This window comes from Dendropsophus ebraccatus, chromosome 12 (genome assembly GCF_027789765.1).
Source record: "Dendropsophus ebraccatus isolate aDenEbr1 chromosome 12, aDenEbr1.pat, whole genome shotgun sequence".
NCBI lineage: Eukaryota > Metazoa > Chordata > Amphibia > Anura > Hylidae > Dendropsophus > Dendropsophus ebraccatus.
The window spans coordinates 77,663,337-77,684,618 of record NC_091465.1 but is presented as its reverse complement, the minus strand read 5'-3'; the positions used below and the strand labels follow the sequence as shown (position 1 = coordinate 77,684,618).

General features: G+C 46.8%; 1 protein-coding gene across 1 annotated transcript in view; it reads left to right on the top strand.

The window, feature by feature from the left end:
• The first annotated feature begins 2,535 nt into the window (after positions 1–2,535).
• The window catches only part of LOC138769678 (N-formyl peptide receptor 3-like), a 30,223-nt gene continuing 11,476 nt past the window's right edge, over positions 2,536–21,282 (top strand). The window contains exons 1-2 of the mRNA XM_069948287.1: positions 2,536–2,704; positions 11,505–12,215. Coding sequence (XP_069804388.1) covers positions 11,527–12,215 — 689 coding nt within the window. The 5' untranslated portion in view covers positions 2,536–2,704; positions 11,505–11,526. The remainder of the gene's footprint in view (positions 2,705–11,504; positions 12,216–21,282) is intronic.

Here is a 21,282-nt window from a genome sequence, read left to right as displayed (position 1 = left end):
AATTATAATTATATATGCCGATATAAGATGAATTGGCTTATATTATGTTCACAAGGCAGTAGTGGAGTCTTCTAGGTGTCCGAATAACAGACCGAGGGCAGATGCCACTCCATGTTAGACATAGCTGTGTTGTAGATGACTGTTATATCACTTGATCTAAAGCCGGCTACAGCAGGGCCAACAATCCATTACTGGTTGTCTCATTGGTAAAATCAGAGTATATGACCACTTGTGTAATTTGTATTTATGCTTGACAAAGGTTGTAATGAATGTCACACAAGTAAATGAACACTTTACAAGAGATTGCTGACTCGTGCTGCTTTACCTGTGTTCTATTCCACTAGGGCTGGTATCATGGCGGCTGGTCAGTGCTTTGCTGTTCTGTGCTGGGCTCAGCTGTTCTGTGTTTGGCTCAGCTACACCAACTCTGACAGCTCCACAGTGCTGGGAGCTGTCAGTGTGATGGGTTACTGCAGATACGATGGCCTGCAGGGGAGACTGATGTCATCAGGGAGTCAACAGCCCAAGCATAGAACCTAGACAACAAGCTGTGAATACATCAGACACATCAGAGTGCGAAGCAGGGAGACACAACTACAAAAGTAATAAGAACCCCAGCAATATATTTTTAAAAAGTGAATATCCAGAGTTCCCAGTGGTGTAGTTACCATAGAGGCAGGGTAGGCAGTTGCTATGAGGCCCATGGGGGAGGAGGGCCTGGGGATGCACAGGGAAGATAAGAGCCATCCTGTGACCTTCTGCTTAACCCCTTATGTACTGCAGTGTGTTAGTGACCCAATGTTTACTTACCTGCTGCAGTACAAAGAAGGGTTAACAAGCAGAAGACAAAGAGATCTCTGCTTCATTGCACTGATAACCCTAGACCTATCTGACCTCTGTTGTTGCTGCCACCATCAAGTAGAAAAACTTACAGAGCTCTGTGCAAAGGTTAGGGGTTATCAGTGCACCAGCAGTAAAGCAGAGAGCTCCTTGTCTTCTGAACATTGGGTCACTAACACACTGCAGTACATAAGCGGTTAAGCAGAAGGTAGTCTGATCCTGCATCTATGTATTTAACCATAAGGGCTCCTAATGGACCCTTATAGTTAAAAACAGTGGACCGACAGAGCAAGCAGCCATTGGCGCTCTGCTCTGCCAATCACTCTTGTACAGTAGCTGCAGCAAGGATTCTGCCTCCGGCCACAAGAGGTTTTTTTTTTTTTTGCCACATCATAGAGTGAGTATAAATATATATTTGTGTGCAGTGCTTTGTGTTGTGTGTAGGGGTGTGTACAATTGTTGTGTGTATAATTTTTTGCTATGGGGCCCCATGAATCCTAGCTACGCCACTCGGAGTTTCCCTTTAAGAGTCAGATTTGATAGGTGAAGGCATCTAGTTCACACACTTATGCTACGTTTACACTGAACGATAATTCGCCCGATCGTACGATTAACGATGTCGGAGTAACGTTTATTTTTTTTTTTCATAACAATCAGCGTTTAGACGGTACGATATATTGTACGGAAACTCATTTTGCCACACATTGCTTAAATCTGCGAACAACTGTTCACACGGAACGATCTGCAAATTTTTTGCGAACGATCAACGACGATTTATGAACCTGTTGAAAGATCAATCGTTGATTGTTTGCTGTGTTTACATGTACGATTATCGTTCGAATTCGACCGTTATTCGCACGATAATCGTTACGTGTAAACGCAGCATTAGTCTGATACATTAGTTCCCCTTATACACGTTTATGCAAATACACATGCAGCAGAGTAGGCAGTCAGGCGTGTGTTAACTCTGCTACTTAAAAGAGTCACTGTCGTATTATTTTTTTTTTGCAGAAATCAATAGTCCAGGCGATTTTAAGAAACTTTGTAATTGGGTTTATTAGCCAAATCTGCCATTATCTGCATGTAAAAAGCCTTTTCCCAGGTCCCCCCCCCTCCTTCCTCTTTTTCATCCACTCCAAAAAATCTGAAAATTGTGACTTGTTGCAGGAGACGTACCCTGTCTGCTCTAGGGAGAGGGGAGGGGGGAGGGGGAAGGAGGGAGTTAGCCGGCAGCAGAAAGCAGATAACAGAGGATTACAGGCACGGAGCTGGGTGACAGCTGTAATCCAAGCTCAGACAGGTCACTGGTGACTGTCACAGGAGATAACGTGTGAGGGATTTGTAGATTAACTCTTTGTTGTCCTGTTTTGGTCTTTTCTTTAGCTCTCTCCATAGGAGAACAATGAAGACAGGGGGAGAGCTTCAAACTGCTTTTTCATGTTAAAAATGCATTTTTCGGATAATAAACCCAATTACAAAGTTTCTTAAAATCGCCTGGACTATTGATTTCTGAAAAAAAAATTTCACGACAGTGACACTTTAAAGCGCTATGACTCTGACTGCATGCAGATCACAAACAGCTGATTGGATAAGTAGAAGTATACCCGGCTGCTGGCAGTCCTTAGGACCCTGTGTTTCATCTTGTACAGAGAGCGCAGTGGGAGTGATGACGTCAGACTTCCTGTTACACAATGATACAACCCTCAGCTATCAGACTACGCCATCCTCACAGCCGTACAAACCGTATAGCAGAGGATCCTGCCATGGGAATGTCGGCAGATCTTACAGTATATACACTCACTGGATGTTTAGCAGCAACAAGTGCACCTTCTCCTACTGATGCAATCTGGATGAAGCTATAGAGGTAACATGACCTGTATATAGATATATATACACAGCAGGGTCGCTTCTAGCACCGTGCGGGAGGGGGAATTGCGTGGGCCGCTGACAGCTAGGGGGCGCACTCCCACACCTCACTCAGTAGCAGTGGCTCAGTCTCCACTGCGCCCCCACATGCAGCACCTGGGAGGGCCCTCTTGTGTCCTGGGAGCTGGCTGGATTATCCTGTGTCCTGTGGCTGATTTAAAGAGGAGAGTGGAGCACAGCAGGACAGCCCCTGTGTAAGTCCTGCTCTCTCTCTCTCCTTTATCTACTTACAGCTGATCTGGGCAGGGGAAATCACTAGGAAGACAGCAGTGTCAGGGTCTGGATGGGAGTGGGAAGGGGGATGGGCAGATTCTCTAGTTTCTCCTTATTATCACTTGTATTTTATTGCTGAAAGTTTAACCCTTACACTGCCTTCCCATGGGAGTGTGCATGGTGTGGATGATGGGAGTGTGCATGGTGTGGATAATGGGAGTGTGCATGGTGTGGATGATGGGAGTGTGCATGGTGTGGATGATGGGAGTGTGCATGGTGTGGATAATGGGAGTGTGCATGGTGTGGATAATGGGAGTGTGCATGGTGTGGATAATGGGAGTGTGCATGGTGTGGATAATGGGAGTGTGTATGGTGGGGAAGATGAGTGTGGATGATGGGAGTCTGCATTGTGTTCATGATGGGTCCACCACTGCTCACTCCCATCATCCAAACCATGTACAGTCCAATCATCTACACTCTCTCAACAGACACACATTACCACTCACTCTCATTCATACAATTTGTTTTTTTTTTTGTTTTTTTTTACAATCACCTCAATTCACACACATTCACAGACAAACATAGACTTAGGCTGCCTACACACACACCGCATTTGTCTGCGGATCCAGTGTCAGTGCATCCCTATGAGAATACATACTCGCAGTGGGATTAACAGAAAACCACTTATAGGGCCACTTAATATGGTGGTTTTGGTGGTTTCCTTACAGGAGCCATCCCCTGACTGGGCCCTTACCGGAGGGATATCTGGCTGGTCCTGTGTTTTGAGACTCTTTGATGAGACTCCACGGGCTCCTCTTTTGCATATTCATGGGATCTAGCCTGGCACACAAGGCTCTCCCTTTCTTTCTCCCTGACAAGGATCATTGCAGGGTCTTCTTTTTCTTCTTGACAGCACAGGCACACAGAGGCTGAATGCAGGGCCTCCCAGTTTCTGAAGGCCACAGTGTCTTGCCATCACACACTCACTGCCCGCACTCTCACAGCAGCCTGCCCACACTCACAGCAGCCTGCCCACACTCACAGTCCCTTGGGCAGAAGCTGCTGTTTGCAGATGCTTCCTTGCTGGCAGCCACAGGTCTGCACTGTGCTTTACACTGCATGTGTAGGGAGCAAGAGCCAGGACATCCCCCTCCTTAGGCTGCATTCCCACGTTCCGTGTTCCTCCCTGTAACAGACTCTCCCCTCGCCTGGGCAGCTTCTGTGATAAGATGCTGGGAGCGGGGGAACTGTACAGATATGCATTGTGATGTAATGACAGAGCCGTGCGGCTGATTCATTACAGCGCGGCGCATATCTGTACAGTTCCCCCGCTCCCAGCATCTTATCACAGAAGCTGCCCAGGCGAGGGGAGAGTCTGTTACTTAGTGGATGGCCGCCATATAACGGTAAATAACTGCCATTATTTCAATACACCCGTTTTAAAATAACAGCAAATATTTGAAATTAAATGGCGGCCATCCACTCAATTTCAACATTATGTGAGCATAGCCTTCCTGTGTTTTCAATCCACTCCTGGTTTTGGTTGCAATATGAGGACCAGACTACTGACTGAAATATACTGTGTGTGAACCCAGCCTTAGGCTATGTTCACACTACGTATGAGTCCGGCCGTATTTTGTACGCAGCCGTACATGTGCGGCTGAAAGTACGGCCATGGGAAAAATAGACATGCGGCCGGATTGCGAACATACGGGCGAACCACGAACATACGCCCGTAGTAGAGTTCTGCTTCCCTAGCTTGTTTCGAAGCGATCTGAAGCAGGTCATTTACTTGGAAATCTTCGCCCAGCCCAATAAAACTCACAGAACCTTTTGGATCGAAAAATCAAGTTCAATTTGGCTGAAATAAGTACTCCGTACAGGACCGCATGGAAATCCGTCCTCAAACAATGGTCTTGTTCATTTTTCACGGCGCCGTATACGATCCGGTCGTAAGCTCATACGTTGTGTGCATTGTGCGGCCGTATATCGTATACTTTCAAGCGAATGCATCAACCTCAAAACTACGGCGAATATTCGTGGTTCACACTACGGCCGGAAAGATACGTAGTGTGAACATAGTCTTAGTCTGATGGATCCTCACAAGTAAGAGAGACAGGAGTGCTGCCCTCAGCGTGACAGGGAGGGGGGAGGAGACAAACATCCTGGGACAGCCAGCACACACTGACAGGAAGCCTGCAGACCTCTACTACTACTGCTGCTGGGATGTAACTTGTAGGCAGAATCACTGTGACCTGTGCCCCTTGCTGCTTCTGATAGTCTGCAGCCAGGGGCGTAGCTAAAGGCTGATGGGCCCTGGTGCAAAATGTTAGCTTTGGGCCCCCCCATCTCACCCAATCAGGCAAAGTCACATCTAACGTTATATCCAATTACTCTAATGTGCCACCATGTTCTAATGCCCTGTAACTGCCTCCACCTCATGCACTGCACTACTGCCCCCTATAATTAATGGACTGTACTGTGTCATTATCTAATCATTGTATTCCAATCTTTGACTCTCCAGCTGAAAAACTACAACTCTCATCATGAACTGCCAGTTGGATATGATGGGGGTTGTAGTGCTGCAACCTGAAGAGCCACATGCTGCAAAACTCCCATAATAAACTATCAGCAGGCACGATGAAGTTTGAACTTCTGCAACCTGGAGAAGTCACCTGATGTCACCTGCAGTCCTATGTATCACCACAGATAACACAGTGATATCTCTGAGTACAAATAATGTAGTAGTCACCTGCAGTCCTATGTAACACCACAGATAACAGTGATTTCTCTGAGTACAGATAATGTAGATGTTACCTGCAGTCCTATGTAACACCACAGATAACACAGTAATATCTCTGAGTACAGATAATGTAGTAGTCACCTGCAGTCCTATGTCACACCACAGACAACACAGTGATATCTCTGAGTACAGATAATGTAGATGTCACCTGCAGTCCTATGTAACAGCACAGATAACACAGTGATATCTCTGAGTACAGATAATGTAGATATAGACCAATGTGTAGCCCCCCCCACAGTGTAGACCCCCTGTGTAGCCCCCCACAGTAAAGACCCCCTGTGTAGCCCCCCCACAGTATAGAACTCCTGTGTAGCCCCCCCACAGTATAGACCCCCTGTGTAGCCCCCCACAGTATAGACCCCCTGTGTAGCCCCCCACAGTATAGACCCCCTTGTGTAGATCCCCCACAGTATAGACCCCCTGTGTAACCCCCCTCATAGTATAGACCCCCTGTGTAGCCCACCTCCCATAGTATAGACTCCTTGTGCAGCCCCCCCTCATAGTATAGACCCCCTGTGCAGCCCCCCCTCATAGTATAGACCCCCTGTGCAGCCCCCCTCATAGTATAGACCCCCTGTGTACCCCCACCCATAGTATAGACCCCCTGCGCAGCCCCCTCATAGTATAGACCTCCTGTGCAGCCGCCTCCAATAGTATAGACCCCCTGTGCAGCCCCCCCTTTTAGTATAGACCCCCTGTGCAGACCCCCTCATAATATAGACCCGCTGTGCAGCCCCCCCCCCATTGTATAGACCCGCTGTGCAGCCCCCCCTCATAGTAAAAACCCCTTGTGCAGCCCCCCACCTTGCAACATTTATGTAAAAAATGGGAAAAAAATAAAAATAAACTCACCTCACCTGGATCCTTGATCTCCCTCAGGCCTGGCAGATTCTCTTTTAAGTTCAGTGAGCTTCCAGGATGCCGGCCCTGGCCGGAAGCTCACTGATTCAGGACAGTATAGACCCCCTGTGTAGACCCCCTGTGTAACCCCCCTCATAGTATAGACCCCCTGTGTAACCCCCCTCATAGTATAGACCCCCTGTGTAGCCCACCTCCCATAGTATAGACCCCTTGTGCAGCCCCCCCTCATAGTATAGACCCCTGTGCAGCCCCCCTCATAGTATAGACCCCCTGTGCAGCCCCCCTCATAGTATAGACCCCCTGTGCAGCCCCCCTCATAGTATAGACCCCCTGTGCAGCCCCTCCTCATAGTATAGACCTCCTGTGCAGCCCCTCCTCATAGTATAGACCCCCTGTGTACCCCCACCCATAGTATAGACCCCCTGCGCAGCCCCCTCATAGTATAGACCTTCTGTGCAGCCGCCTCCAATAGTATAGACCCCCTGTGCAGCCCCCCCTTTTAGTATAGACCCCCTGTGCAGCCCCTTTCATAGTATAGACCCCCTGTGCAGCCCCCCTCATAGTATAGACCCGCTGTGCAGCCCCCCTCCCATTGTATAGACCCCCTGTGCAGCCCCCCCCCCCTCATAGTAAAAAACCCTTGTGCAGCCACCCATATTGCAACATTTATGTAAAAAATTGGAAAAAAAATAAAAATAAACTCACCTCACCTGGATCCTTGATCTCCCTCAGGCCTGGCAGATTCTCTTTTAAAGGAGAAGTCCGGCCAAAATTAATTTTTGATATGTTGTTACTTATGAAAAGTTATACAAATTTCTAATGTACATTAATTATGGGAAATGCACATATAGAGCTATTTCCCTTAATTTAGTAGATCAGGAAGTGTTAGAATTCCCTTTAGATCGTGACGTCACGACCCAGGGTGTTAGGTCGTGACGTTACGATCTAAAGGGAATTCTAACACTTCCTGATCTACTAAATTAAGGGAAATAGCTCTATATGTGCATTTCCCATAATTAATGTACATTAGAAATTTGTATAATTTTTCATAAGTAACAACATATCAAAAATTAATTTTGGCCGGACTTCTCCTTTAAGTTCAGTGAGCTTCTGGGATGCCGGCCCTGGGCGGAAGCTCACTGATTCAGGACCACGGCGCCCGGACTTCTCCTCTCTACTGCACGGCGGCTGACATGTGACGTGATGACGTCACATGTCAGCTGCCGAGGAGGAGCGAGGAGAAGTCCGGGCGCCGCGGTCCTGCATCAGTGATCTACCGGCCAGTGCTGGCATCCCGGAAGCTCACTGAACTTACAAGAGGTCCGGCGGCCGTGGCCATTTAACTTCATGGGGGGGACTGGGTCGGGGGGCATATGCCCCCCCGGCCCAGCCCGCCCCTGCCGCAGCCCCCCGGATTGGGGGAGCACAGGAGGAAGTGGCAAGGGGGGGCCTAGCGGGCCCCCCTAGTGTAGGGGCCCGGTCGCCATGGCGACCCCTGCGACCCCTATAGCTACGCCACTGTCTGCAGCTGCTGGACAGTGTCAGGAGTCAGTATCTTGATGCTGGATTCAAGGTACGATGCTGTGAGAGGCCATCGTACCTTGAATCCATCGCATCCTGAGGGCATTGTATGTTAGAGGATTACTGCGTTAGGTATTTATTTTCTAGAACCACGATTAAAGGAGAAGTCCGACAAAATTTTTTATTAAAGTATTGTATTGCCCCCCAAAAGTTTTACAAATCACCAATATACACTGATTACGGGAAATGCTTATAAAGTACTTTTTCCCTGCACTTACTACTGCATCAAGGCTTTACTTCCTGGATAACATGGTGATGTCACTTCCTGAATAACATGGTGATGTCACTTTCTGGATAACATGGTGATGTCACTTTCTGGATAACATGGTGATGTCACTTTCTGGATAACATGGTGATGTCACTTTCTGGATAACATGGTGATGTCACTTCCTGGATAACATGGTGATGTCACTTTCTGGATAACATGGTGATGTCACTTTCTGGATAACATGGTGATGTCATTTCCTGGATAACATGGTGATGTCACTTCCTGGATAACATGGTGATGTCACTTTCTGGATAACAATGTGATGTCACTTTCTGAATAACATGGTGATGTCACGACTTGATTCCCAGAGCTGTGCGGGCTGTGGCTGCTGGAGAGGATGATGGCAGGGGGACACTAAGGGACGCAGGGCACTGGAGGGACACTGAGCATCCCCCTGCCATCATCCTCTCCAGCAGCCACAGCCCGCACAGCTCTGGGAGTCGGGTCGTGACATCACCATTTTATCCAGGAAGTTAAGCCTTAATGCAGTAGTTTGTGCAGGAAAAAAAAACCCTTTATAAGTATTTCCCGTAAGAAGTGTATATTGGAGATTTGTACAACTTTTGTGAGGCAATACAATACTTTAATAAAAATTTTCGCCGGACTTCTCCTGTAACCCCTAGGCGACCCTGGATGTATCCGTACGTCCAGGGCCGCCTCCATGTTTTCAGAGCAGGGCCGCGCGGCAGCCGCGCTCTGAACCGCCCGCGTTCCCAGGTGCTGCTCGTAGGCAGGGACCGCGGCTATTAGCTGGCACCGTCCAATCGCCTTGCCCGCTAATACAGTAATCGGATGCAGCTGTCAAAGTTGACAGCTGCATCCGATTACTTGATGTAGTCGTTTCCTGGTGTCTATAGGGAAGGATCGCTCGTCCGGGACGTTGTCCCGGAGGAGCTATCCACACATCTTACCCCGGCCGGGGTCAGCGGCGCGATTGCGCTGATCCCGGCTCGGCACTCGATTGCTTCTGGCTGCAGCAGCTGGAAGCAATCGATGTGCCTATCTCATTGATCTATGCTGCATAGATATGCAGCATAGATCTGTATGAGAGATCAGTGCACTTATACTAGAAGTCGCCCAGGGGGAATAACCCTAACCCCAGGGGGAATAACCCTCACCCCAGGGGGGCTTCTAGTTTAAGTGTAAAAGTACAAATAAAAGTGTTATTATTAATAAAAAGCCCCCTCCCCTAATAAAAGTTTGAATTACCCCCCTTTTCCCATGTTATAAATAAAAATAAATAAATAAACATGTTTGGTATCGCCGCGTGCGTAATCGACCAAACTATTAATTAATCACATTCCTGATCTCGCACGGTAAATGGCGTAAGCGCAAAAAAATCCCAAAGTGCAAACTTGCACATTTTTGGTCGCATCAAATCCAGAAAAACTGTAATAAAAAGTGATCAAAAAGTCGCATATGCGCAATCAAGGTACCGATAGAAAGAACACATCATGGCCGAAAAAATGACCTTGTAATCATAACGACTTGAGGAACATATATAACAAGTTTTACCCCAGTTTTCACCACACTTTGAATTTTTTTCTGGTTTTGCAGTGTACTTTATGAAAATATTCAGCCTGTCATTGCAAAGTACAATGAGTGGCGCAAAAAATAAGGGCTCATGTGGGTTTCTAGGTGAAAAAATGCAAGTGCTATGGCCTTTTAAGCACAAGGAGGAAAAAACGAAAACGCAAAAATTGAAATTGGCGCGGTCATCTAAGGGTTAAGGAGGTTTTATGCTGTGATTTAAAATAAATAATTGATTCTTTTATGGAGCTGGAGAAGTTCCTCTTGTTTATGCTTCCATGATATGTTCCACAAACAGAAGAATACTTCTGCCATAAGCATTACACACAAAAACACAGAAAAATGAAACAGCTTACTGCAATGGCAAGATACAGACATGAAAATAGTTAAAAGCGCCCCCCCAACTGCTAAAAAAATTCCTACAAAAATAATGAGGCTCTTGGTAACCATTTGCAAACAGTGTTAGGCTATGTTCACACTACGTAGGAATCCGTACGCATTTCGTACGGCGCCGTACATGTGCGGCTGAAACAACGGGCGTGCGAATAATCGATGTGTGGGCGGATGCGTACGCAATGCGTACGCATTGCGAACATACGCCCGTAGTCTACTTATTCTTCCCGAGCCCCCTACGAAGCTATCTGACAGCGGTCTTTTACTTGGAAATCTTCGCCTAGCCCCGGACACACCACAGAACCTTTTGAATCGGCATAGAAGAGTGGAAAAATGAAGAAATCACCACTTCGTACGGATTCGCGGGATACGCTACGGGCGTAAGTTACAAGCCTTCCGTCCGGAAACAATGGTCTGGTTCATTTCTTACGGCGCCGTATACGATCCGGGCGTACATTCGTACGAAGTGAGAACTGTGCAGCCGGGATCGTATACTTTGCATTGTACGCTAACTACGTAAGTTTCCGGCCGCATATTCACGGAGCGCACTACGGCCGGAAGCTTACGTAGTGTGAACATAGCCTAAACCATCTCACCAACAATAAGGTGGCCCTATGCCGGGGTGGACCCTACACTGTACTATGGCCTCTCTATGGCATGTAATACGCCTATGCTCTTGGGCATGGAAGATCCATCTTATACCAGCAAAAGTAATTACACCACTTGGGTGGGATGGGTGGAGTGCACGACCAAGTAGAGGCAGCCACTCCCCCCCATCTGGAACAGAAAAAAAAAGACATCTTTTCTTCTTTTTTTTGCCATAAGCAATAACTTACTTACCATTGGGCATACTCTCCACCGCAACAACAAAGGGCATGTGACTGTTCCATCACTTTTCTGCACCCAACTTTTAGCACTTTGCAGAGTTTCATGTTGGCACTGGCTTTCTTTCACTCTAGTATTAGTATGGGCCCGATGATCTACCATCCACCATTCAGTGCAGATATATTCTTTGTATTCCTTGAAAACTGTCTATGTCATGTCATCTCTTATTGGATTGTTTAGTTGACCTTTATTTTTCCTTTACAGTGTATCTATTCTTGTCAAGAAAATGGAGAATTACTCAAGTCCTGACATCAACCTTGCCTGGATGGAGTATTGCAACATCACTGACAAGGAAGATGGCTGCAACATCCATGTTACCACAGTCTTATCTGCTGTTGTTTGTGCCTTGGTATTTCTACTGGGGCCTACAATAAATGGCTTTGTCCTTTGGATTAAAGTCTCCAAGATGGAGAAGAAGTACCGATCAATCCTAAACCTTCATTTGTTCTTCTCAGGTTTTATGGTCTCTTTGATCCAACCTCTGGACATGGTCTACTTTGCCTTGGACATTCACTGGCCCTTTGGTTCCTTCCTGTGTAGACTGAACAGTGCTATATTCTACCTCTACATGTTTGTGAGTGGCCTCCTTCTCACCTTATTAAGTGTAGACTATTGCCTTGTGGTCTTCTTTCCCTTTCGCTACACCACCTACAGGACAAAGGAGTTGGCTTCTATACAAGCCATAGTCATATGGATCTTCTCTCTCGGGGTCAGCGTGCCTTACTTCCTTTATAAAAAGACATATGATTGTAAGAACACAACTAAATGTATCTATGGCGTCTATGAGAATGAGAAGGTCCAGTACCAGTCTCTAGTGATCACCGCATTTGTTCTTGGTTTCTTCCTACCTTTCCTGGTCATCATTTTGTGTCTCACCATCACGGGATTGTTTTATCACAGGAAGAACTCCTCAAGGTATACAACAGGCTTAAAGCTAATTTTCTTAATGCAGACATGCTTTGGCCTTTGTTGGCTTCCATATCACGTCTTCTCCTTTCTGTCATCATTCTCAATTGGAGAAACTCTTCCAAACTCACTTACTGACAAAGTACTAAACCTCACCAAGGCCTTAACCTTATTGACTGCTTGCATATATCCTTTATTGTACGCTTTTATTTGTCCAGATTTCAAAAAAATAATTAGAGATAGAAAAAACATAATCTAAGGTCGAGTTTATATTTATCCAGGGATCCCGTGGCGTTTCCCTCCGATGCAGTAGAAAAGCAACGGATGGAAACGCATCTTTGAACTGGTCCAATTGATTTCATTGGGATTTCATTGGGGCATCCAGCATACTAATAGTGCCGTCAAACAGGCCGCATGTCAGAACGTATCTTGCAGTGTTCTGATATACGGCCTGTCCGGTGATCTGGTGCCGCACCCATTAAAGTCTATGGAGCTGATTATGTACGACATTCATTCTTTTAAATCCTGAAAGCTCCCAATTCTAACATTTTTTTGTTGGCCAATAAAGGTATCTCTCCTAAAATACTTTGATTGAAAGTATTTACCACTGTGGTATCCCACCACGGTTGTTGCTATTGGTTACACCCTTCATAAAAGCCTGTACTTACTGTACAAAAGTGGTGATGAAGGTAGTGATGAAGTTTAGCAACTAGATGTCGCTATATTAGATGTATGTGCTTAGATGCTGCACGGCTGAAGTATGGAAAGGGTTATTGTTTTTTTGTGTGTCACATGGATCTTCTATCCTGTCACCTCTCTCTTTACTTCTACTGTACTCTTTACCCAATCACAGCGCACCTTAGATACGCTGAGGAAGGAAGTCCCATGGGTAGAGGAAGTGTATAGGTCTTTTGTGTTGGACATTGTAGAGGAAGGACAGAAGCTAGACAGCTCTCTACAGTGGTCCTTTCTGGACCCTGGCCAGTTCCCCTGCTCTCAAGCGAGTCAGTCTTAGTAAGATCCCTGTATAGGTAGGAAGAAAGACAAAACACAACTAACAGTTTCTTCTCAGTTCACTCTACAAAACACTATGCAGTGTTAAACCCTCCACAAGAGAGGACAAGTCAGAGATAACCTCTACCAATGCCATGGACTAGGAGAGTCACAGAGCAGGACAATCTCCACAGACAGCAGTAAGCTAGGAACTGATCCGGATAGAGCAAAGTTGCTAAGAGCCTAGGAACTCTATCTCACAGCGCGGTTGTCAGCAGGGAACGCTCAGCATTCCGCTAATCCCAGGTAACAAGGTCTGGGGCCTTGTGTCACTCTTAAAGCACGGGTCACCCGACACTGGTGGGCATTAGGTGGTGTGAAGACCCAAAGGTCAATACACAAGTACAAGTATTCTCTATTCTTCTACCTCATTCTCCAACATCCTGGCAGAGCACAGTACTACTTGGGCTAAGACTTTCATGACATTCTCCTCTCTGCTACTCTGATTATTTGTATTTGACTGTACTCCCCATTTGTATTTGACTGTACTCCCCACTGCATTCTTATCACAGATCTGTTTGTTGTATTGCAAAGTGTTCATCCACAAGTATTATCAAGTGTATTATTAAGTGCTTTCTCAAGAGAAACCTATACTGTCAAAGGAAAGCTGTATTTACTTGCTGCACAAGCTTATTTATAATAAAGAGACTCTGTGATTTTTTTTACCCCACACCGACACAGTGTACACTACAACCTTGGGACACTTCCCCTTTCTGTGGGTGGCTGTTCCGATAGCCCGGGAGGGTCACTACACCACTCACCCACCGTGATCACATCCCAAAGGACCCCGTAGCAACCCAGCAGGACACTGTCCACATGGGAAAAGGGTACAACCGGCCTCCTAAACTAAAAGCTGGTGTGCCACCATACCTATGTCCCAACTGGCACTGGCATCACTACATAACATCTTCAGGCCCGGCTGTATCTCGGCCTACCACCACCGGAGTGGTGTCACACACTACCATCAAGTGTGTCTAAGCATTCAAAGCACTCAAAGGCATGGTGTCCCAAATTGAAGAAGGTATAATCAGATGTCTATCTATCTATCTATCTATCTATCTATCTATCTATCTATCTATCTCCTATCTATCATCTATCTATCTATCTATCTATCTATCTATCTATCTATCTATCTATCTATATCTATCTATCTCCTATCTATCTGTCTATCTATCTATCTATCTATCTATCTACCTATCTATCCAGTGTGTGTGTGTGTGTGTATATATATATATATATATATATATATATATATATATATATATACACAGTGGTACCTTGGTTTAAGAGTAACTTGGTTTAAGAGCGTTTTGGTTTAAGAGCTCACAGTTTTTCAAAATTATGACTTGGTTTAAGAGCATTGCTTTGGTGTAAGAGCTCCCTGTGCTGGGTGGGAGCGTGAGTGGGGGAGGGGCATGGTCTGCATAACGTGGTCTACAGCACTGTATTTTGACCCAGGAAGTCTCCCCCACCTTCCAAATCATAGCAAATCGACTTCAGGCTTGGGCTTACATCAGAGGACAGGACGGTGGAGGTAATCTCTCCATAGCTGTAACCCCTCTCTCCCCGGACAGAGAGCGCTGCATGTATGTGCCCACATCTGTCCTTCTCATTCCTTCATACTCCCTGCAGTCTCTGTCCGCCCTTGTGTTTCCCATCCTCTCCATTACTGTACAGTAACTTATAATATCACACATTCTGCTGTTTCTGAATGTTTGTTTCATTAGTTTTACATGTTATTCAGAATAATAAATCATTATTTGGGGGGTTTGGAACCAATTGTCTGCATTTCTATGATTTCTTATGGGAAAATTTGCTTTGGTTTAAGAGTGGATTTGGATTACAAGCACGGTCCTGGAACCAATTATGCTCGTAATCCAAGGCACCACTGTATATATATATCCCTAAAACATGCATCTGATTTCTTCCTGGTTTCCTCTCTGAACTATGACCCTGGTGTTGCTATGCAACAGTGCAGACACTGAAAACCAACTGCCAGTACTAATCAGTCAGATCATGTGACTGAGATTGAACTGAGCATGGGTGACCCAAGAAAGATGCTAGGCAGGTCGTTACCAAGGGCAACAGATAATGAAACTAAGAAGCACATGGGGGGGGGGATAAGTAATTCCATATCTCTCAAACAGTACATTTTAAGAAATGCTTGTACATTTGGAATAAATATGTTAACATAACGCATCACTATAGACCTAGTTTTCTTCATGGCACCACCGCTTTAGAGCATTTAGTGCTTGAGCATTTAACCAGGGGCCCCTACTGGGCAGAGTGCAGGGTGTCTGGTTAACCTATTACAGTTTTTTCTTTCAAATATTTGGATATTTTGTCCTTTTGAAGGGATGTTTAAACAAAATCTACAAAAATTAGAACTAAAGATATAATAGCTTTCTGAAATTCCCATTAGAATTTTGTATATTTTGTTTAAAAATCCCTTCAAGGGTTGAAATATAAATACAAAAATTAGAAAGAAAAAAACGTATTATAGTATGCTCACACTGAGGAATCTGCGCAGAGAAGTTCCCGTGGATTCCGTCGCTCGCCACTGCTCATGGCCACCCGCATCTTCGCCCGTGACATAGACTCCATTCTATGATCGGGCGCATTTCGCCGTCCGTCCAAACAATGAACCTGATCGTTCTTTGGACGGGCTTCAGAATCAGCCCGACCTCATAATCCATGCGGATTCCTCAGTGTGAACATAATCTTAGGTATAACTGAAATGAATGTTTAACCAAGCATCTTCATGCTCGATTGTACTGTTATGGTTTCCAGCAGCAGAGTATAGATCTACTGTGCAGGTGGCGGAGCATATCAGCCGCGGCTGCAGCAGTAGCTTTACATCGGAGAAAAATTTTTTTTATTATACCGGCGCAGCAACTATTCATCTGGGCGGGGAGCTGCCTGTGACTAGTCACAGCTCTCTGCCTGTCAGCATGCAGTGCGGGGATGACTGACTAACTGGTCTCTCTGTCTGTTAATCCTCCCCACACTGCACAGTGAGGGTGGTATTACACGGGCCGATCGGGGCCCGATAATACCTGTAAATGAGCGCCGATCTGCTAGATCGTCGCTCGTGTACTGGGCCTATGACACAGCCCGATAATTGTTTAGCAAGAGCTGCAAGGACATCGTTACCGATGTCCTTGCAGCCCTTGCTAAACTGGCATACATTACCCATCCACGTTCCAGGGCTGCTCCTGCCGTCCGCTTCTCCCGGGGTCCCGCGCGCGCTCTAGCTTCACATCGGCCTGTCAGCTGATAGGCCGCTCAGCCAATCACAGGCCGGGACCGCCGCGGCCTGTGATTGGCTTAGCGGCCTATCAGCTGACAGGCCGCTGAGAAGTTAGAGCGCACGGGACCCGGGGAGAAGCGGACGGCAGGAGCAGCCCTGGAGCTTTGTTAGGTAATGTATATCGTTAGCCGCCGCCCGTGCACCGCTATTACTTGCAGCGGTGCGCGGTCGGCGCCCGACAAAAATAGGTTCTAACCTATATCAAGGATCAGCCTATGATCGTTGTCATCGGCTGATCGTTGCATTTATTACACGGAGCGATAATCGGCCGAATCGGGCCAATTCGACCAATTATCGTTCCGTGTAATAGGGCCCTGACAGGCAGAGAGCCGTGACTAGTCACAGGCAGCTCCCCGCCCAGATGAATAGTTGCTGCCCTTCTCCCGACTTCGCGTGGCATAATAAAACATCTTTTTCCCTCAATGTAAAGTTATAATGTATACTCTACTGCTGGGCACCATATCAGTACAATAGTGCTGATTGGTTCTCTTTAAAGGGAATGTATCACCTAGAGTTTTTTTTTTACTGATTAGCACCAGATACTAAAACATATTTTTTCTGACTGTAATTGTTTTTATTTTTATATATTGTTATGGGGTCTGCCATCTTGCCTGAGCTGTTTTTATTAGCATTTAGTGACATGCTTTACAGCAAGCTTAAAGGACACGGGGAAACAACAGACAGACTCTGTCCCCTTGAGACTAATGTAAAACATTACTGAGCATACTCTGTGACCTCCAAAGAGATCATTCCAAAGGGAGGGGGTCTTAAATAAAACCCCGCCCCCAAAATTGCTTCACCAGATTCCCTAAGCGGCACACGCATTGACCGGTCTGACCCGCCTGCCGTACAGCTCAGGAGCAGGTGTAGATTTATACCATGATTTACGCCTGCAAGCATGCCTCCTCCCCGCTTTGCCTCGCCAAGCCCACCCATCATGTGAGCGGGGGATATTGCTGCCATATGCCAGAGAGAAGGGGTCAGTAATTTACCAATTATACATGTTTTTAATACTTTTTATTGCTTGTCCTGGAAAAATTAATACTTGGCCATGCTGCTAGGGTGGCAGGGAACATGTCAGTAATGTATACTCACTTGCCCCGTCGCTGCCCGATCACGGGCTACTGGTTCTGCACTGCTACCTGTGTTTTCATAACATCTGATGATGCTCCGCTCCCTCCGGAAATGGCTGCTCGGCAAAGACTATGGACTAAGCACCCATTTCCTGTGGGCGCAGGATGTCATCGGATGTTCTGTAAACAAAAGCAGTGGTGAATTGCAGGCGGCCTGGGATGAAATGGAATGGAACAGGTAAGTATACCCCCCCAGAAATGAAAAAGGGGTATACATACACATTCACTGTCAACAGCGTCCTTTTCTCCTGCCGCAGGGGGACAGGCCTGGTCTTCCTCCTCTCCAGCTTTTTCCTCTGGAATGATTAGGAGATAAAAGGCTACTGGTGTGTGTGTGCACCGGCAGCCTTTTAAATGGCTGGAACGCATCACATTGCTTCCAGCTTGCTGGAAGCCATATAATGCGATTCAGCCAATGAAAAGGCTGCCAGTGCACACGCACACCAGTAGCCTTTTATCTAACATTCATGCCAGAGGAACCCGGAAGTGCTGGTGATCCAAAGATGCGGACAGGGCTGACGGGAACCCCGTCAGCCCCGCCAACAGGAATTTCGAATGGCAATTGACTTAGGATTGAGTATAAGATTTGTGTCTGTTAGCTTTTTTTTTTCTTCTTCCTACCACCGGAGTTGTCCTTTAATTTTTCCTGCACAACCCTTTTAGTTCAGTTTCCATTCTGATACTTAAATTTTACATTTTGATTGTGTCAATTTATACCATATTAGTATTTTTATATGTCAGTATATGTCATATTATATATGTTTAAATTGTATTTAAACATGGAAATGGTATTTTGTGTTGATTTTATTGAGATTGCATTGCATGGACTATATATATATATATATATATATATATATATATATATATATATAATGTATGTATGTTTGTGTACATTATAAGCTTGTGAGTAGCTAGTTCTGAGGCTGAGACTGTTGGATTATAGACAGTCTGGTACAGATGAGGCTAAGATCACATCTATATGGGAGGATCAAATGATCAAACAAAATAAATAAATAAATAGATACATAAAACATTGCTTGCAGTATTTTTTGTCCAAACAAATCCTCAGATGAATGGACACAATAGGAGGAACTTGACAGAACCCAGTAAAGTCAGTAGGGTCTCTTGGGCTCTGTTGGTGCTCCCGCGAAAGTGACCGTCCAGCTCTGCACACCGCTACCAAGTGGAATCTAGCCCCATACTGAGCCTTGTACCTGGATGTGAACATAGTCTAAACTGTAGGGGGCCTGAAGTGGAAGGCTTTCATTAGTCAGAGAGGCAGCTGAGGGGAACTCCTAATTCTGTTGGGGACTGGTAGCCCTGCATGTTGCGGAGTGGCCTGCAAGCTCAGAATGTGGCCTGCATTATGCAGTCTAGTGGCACCAGTAGCAGTAGATAGAGTACTTGGTGATAATTCAGTTGTTAGCTATGACTGGGTTATGTTCTTGAGGTCAGGGTGTGATAGAAGAAAGTAGTTGCTAGATTGAAGGCATGGCCTGCCAATGTACAGCGTATAGAATTGCTATAGTTGCCTTGTCCAAGGAACTGCATGCAGGGCCGGCGTCAGCACCTGGATGACTAGGGCAAGTGCCGGGGCTCCTCTAGGGGCCCACTCCCGTCTGTTACTACATTTTTTTTTGTTAGTAAAAAAAAAATGTGTAGTAACAGAGGGGACTGGGCCTCTAGAGGCCGCATGTGACAGTTAGGGGCCCGCCGATACATACTGGGGTCCCCGGGCACCTTTCTCCCAGCACAAGTCTTCCCTACAGCCGAGTAGGTAGGAAAAGGATCTTTGAGTAAGAAGGACCTGTGATGATGTCATGGGTCATGTGATCGGACACCTGACCTGATAGAGGGCATAACGGTAGGCTCTGTAAACTAATAGTCTACTGCAGGGGTAATCAACAACTTTTAGTGAAGCTCCACTTACCGGGGTCTATTGTCAGGTAAAGGTCCGAGCTGAACATCGGTAGGAAACGTGTTTTGTTGCTTTTCACAAACGTTCAACTATTTACATACAGAATTGCTGCTTATTAGCGGGAAAACTGGCATTTTTTCTCTCTCACCAGGCCTTTGATATTAAGTACAAAGGGGGTGACTGCCCTGGTAATATATAACCCCCCCTGTTGCTCCCCCAGTAGTGTATAGACCCCCTGTGAGCTCTCCCCCAGTAGTATATAGCCCCCTGTTGCTCCCCCAGTAGTATATAGCCCCCCTGTGCACTCTCCCCCAGTAGTGTATAGCCCCCTGTGCGCTCTTCCTCTGTAGTATATAGCCCCCTGTGAGCTCCCCCCCAGTAGTATATAGCCCCCTGTGAGCTCCCCCCAGTAGTATATAGCCCCCTGTGAGCTCCCCCCAGTAGTATATAGCCCCCCTGTGTGCTTCCCCCAGTGGTATATAGCCCCCTGTGCTCTTCCCAAGTAGTATATAGCCCCCCCTGCGAGGTCCCCCCCAGTAGTATATAGCCCCCCTTTGCTCTCCCCCTGTAGTATATAGCCCCCTGTGAGCTTCCCCCAGTAGTATATAGCCCCCCTGTGCTCTCCCCAAGTAGTATATAGCCCCCCCTGTGAGGTCCTTCCAGTAGTATATAGCCCCCCTGTGCTCTCCCCCTGTAGTATATAGCCCCCTGTGAGCTCCCCCCAGTAGTATATAGCCCCCCTGTGCGCTTCCCCCAGTAGTATATAGCCCCCCTGTGCGCTGTCCCCCTGTAGTATATAGCCCCGTGAGCTCCCCCCAGTAGTATATAGCCCCCCCAGTAGTATATAGCCCCCCTGTGAGCTCCCCCCAGTAGTATATAGCCCCCCAAGTAGTATATAGCCCCCTGTGCTCTCCCCCTGTAGTAAATAGCCCCCCTGTGAGCTTCCCTCAGGAGTATATAGCCCCCCAGTGCTTTCTCCCCTTATAGATGGCCCCCAGACAAAAAAACGAACAACCCACAACTCACCTAGCACCTCGCTCCCCCGCCGTGCCTGTCTTCTTCTTTTTTCCTGTCGGTCCGGCCCTCGGCTGATACGCGCTCTCTGGGGACGTCCCGGGGATTCCCCAGCAGAGCGCGCATCAGTGACCTCAGTGTACGCTGCCGGCCTGAACTTCCAGTAGAGCAGGCCGGCAGCGTACACTGAGGTCACTGATGCGCGCTCTGCTGGGGAATCCCCGGGACGTCCCCAGAGAGCGTGTATCAGCCGGGGGCTGGACCGACACTGCCCCCAGCACCACAGGCGTACTGACATCTAAGGACAGTACGCCTATGGGGCGGGAGGCATTGCGGTGGGGAGCGGGACCTCCTAACTGCCCCGGATCAGCAGGACCTTCTATCTATCTATCTATCTATCTATCTATACACAGAGCAGGAGCTGTATACAGAACCAGCAGCACCACTCCTGTATACAGCTCCTGCTCTGTATATATATAAATAAATAAATGATTCCCGCTATCTGCCTGGCTATGGATATGGCTGTATCCCAGTTTTCCAGGCGGTCCTCCCGCTGTATCTTGTGGAAGACAGCGGGAATCGATGCCGAGAGTTCGGGTTCGCATGAACCCGAACCTCGGCAGGTTCGGACCATCCCCAATAAATATA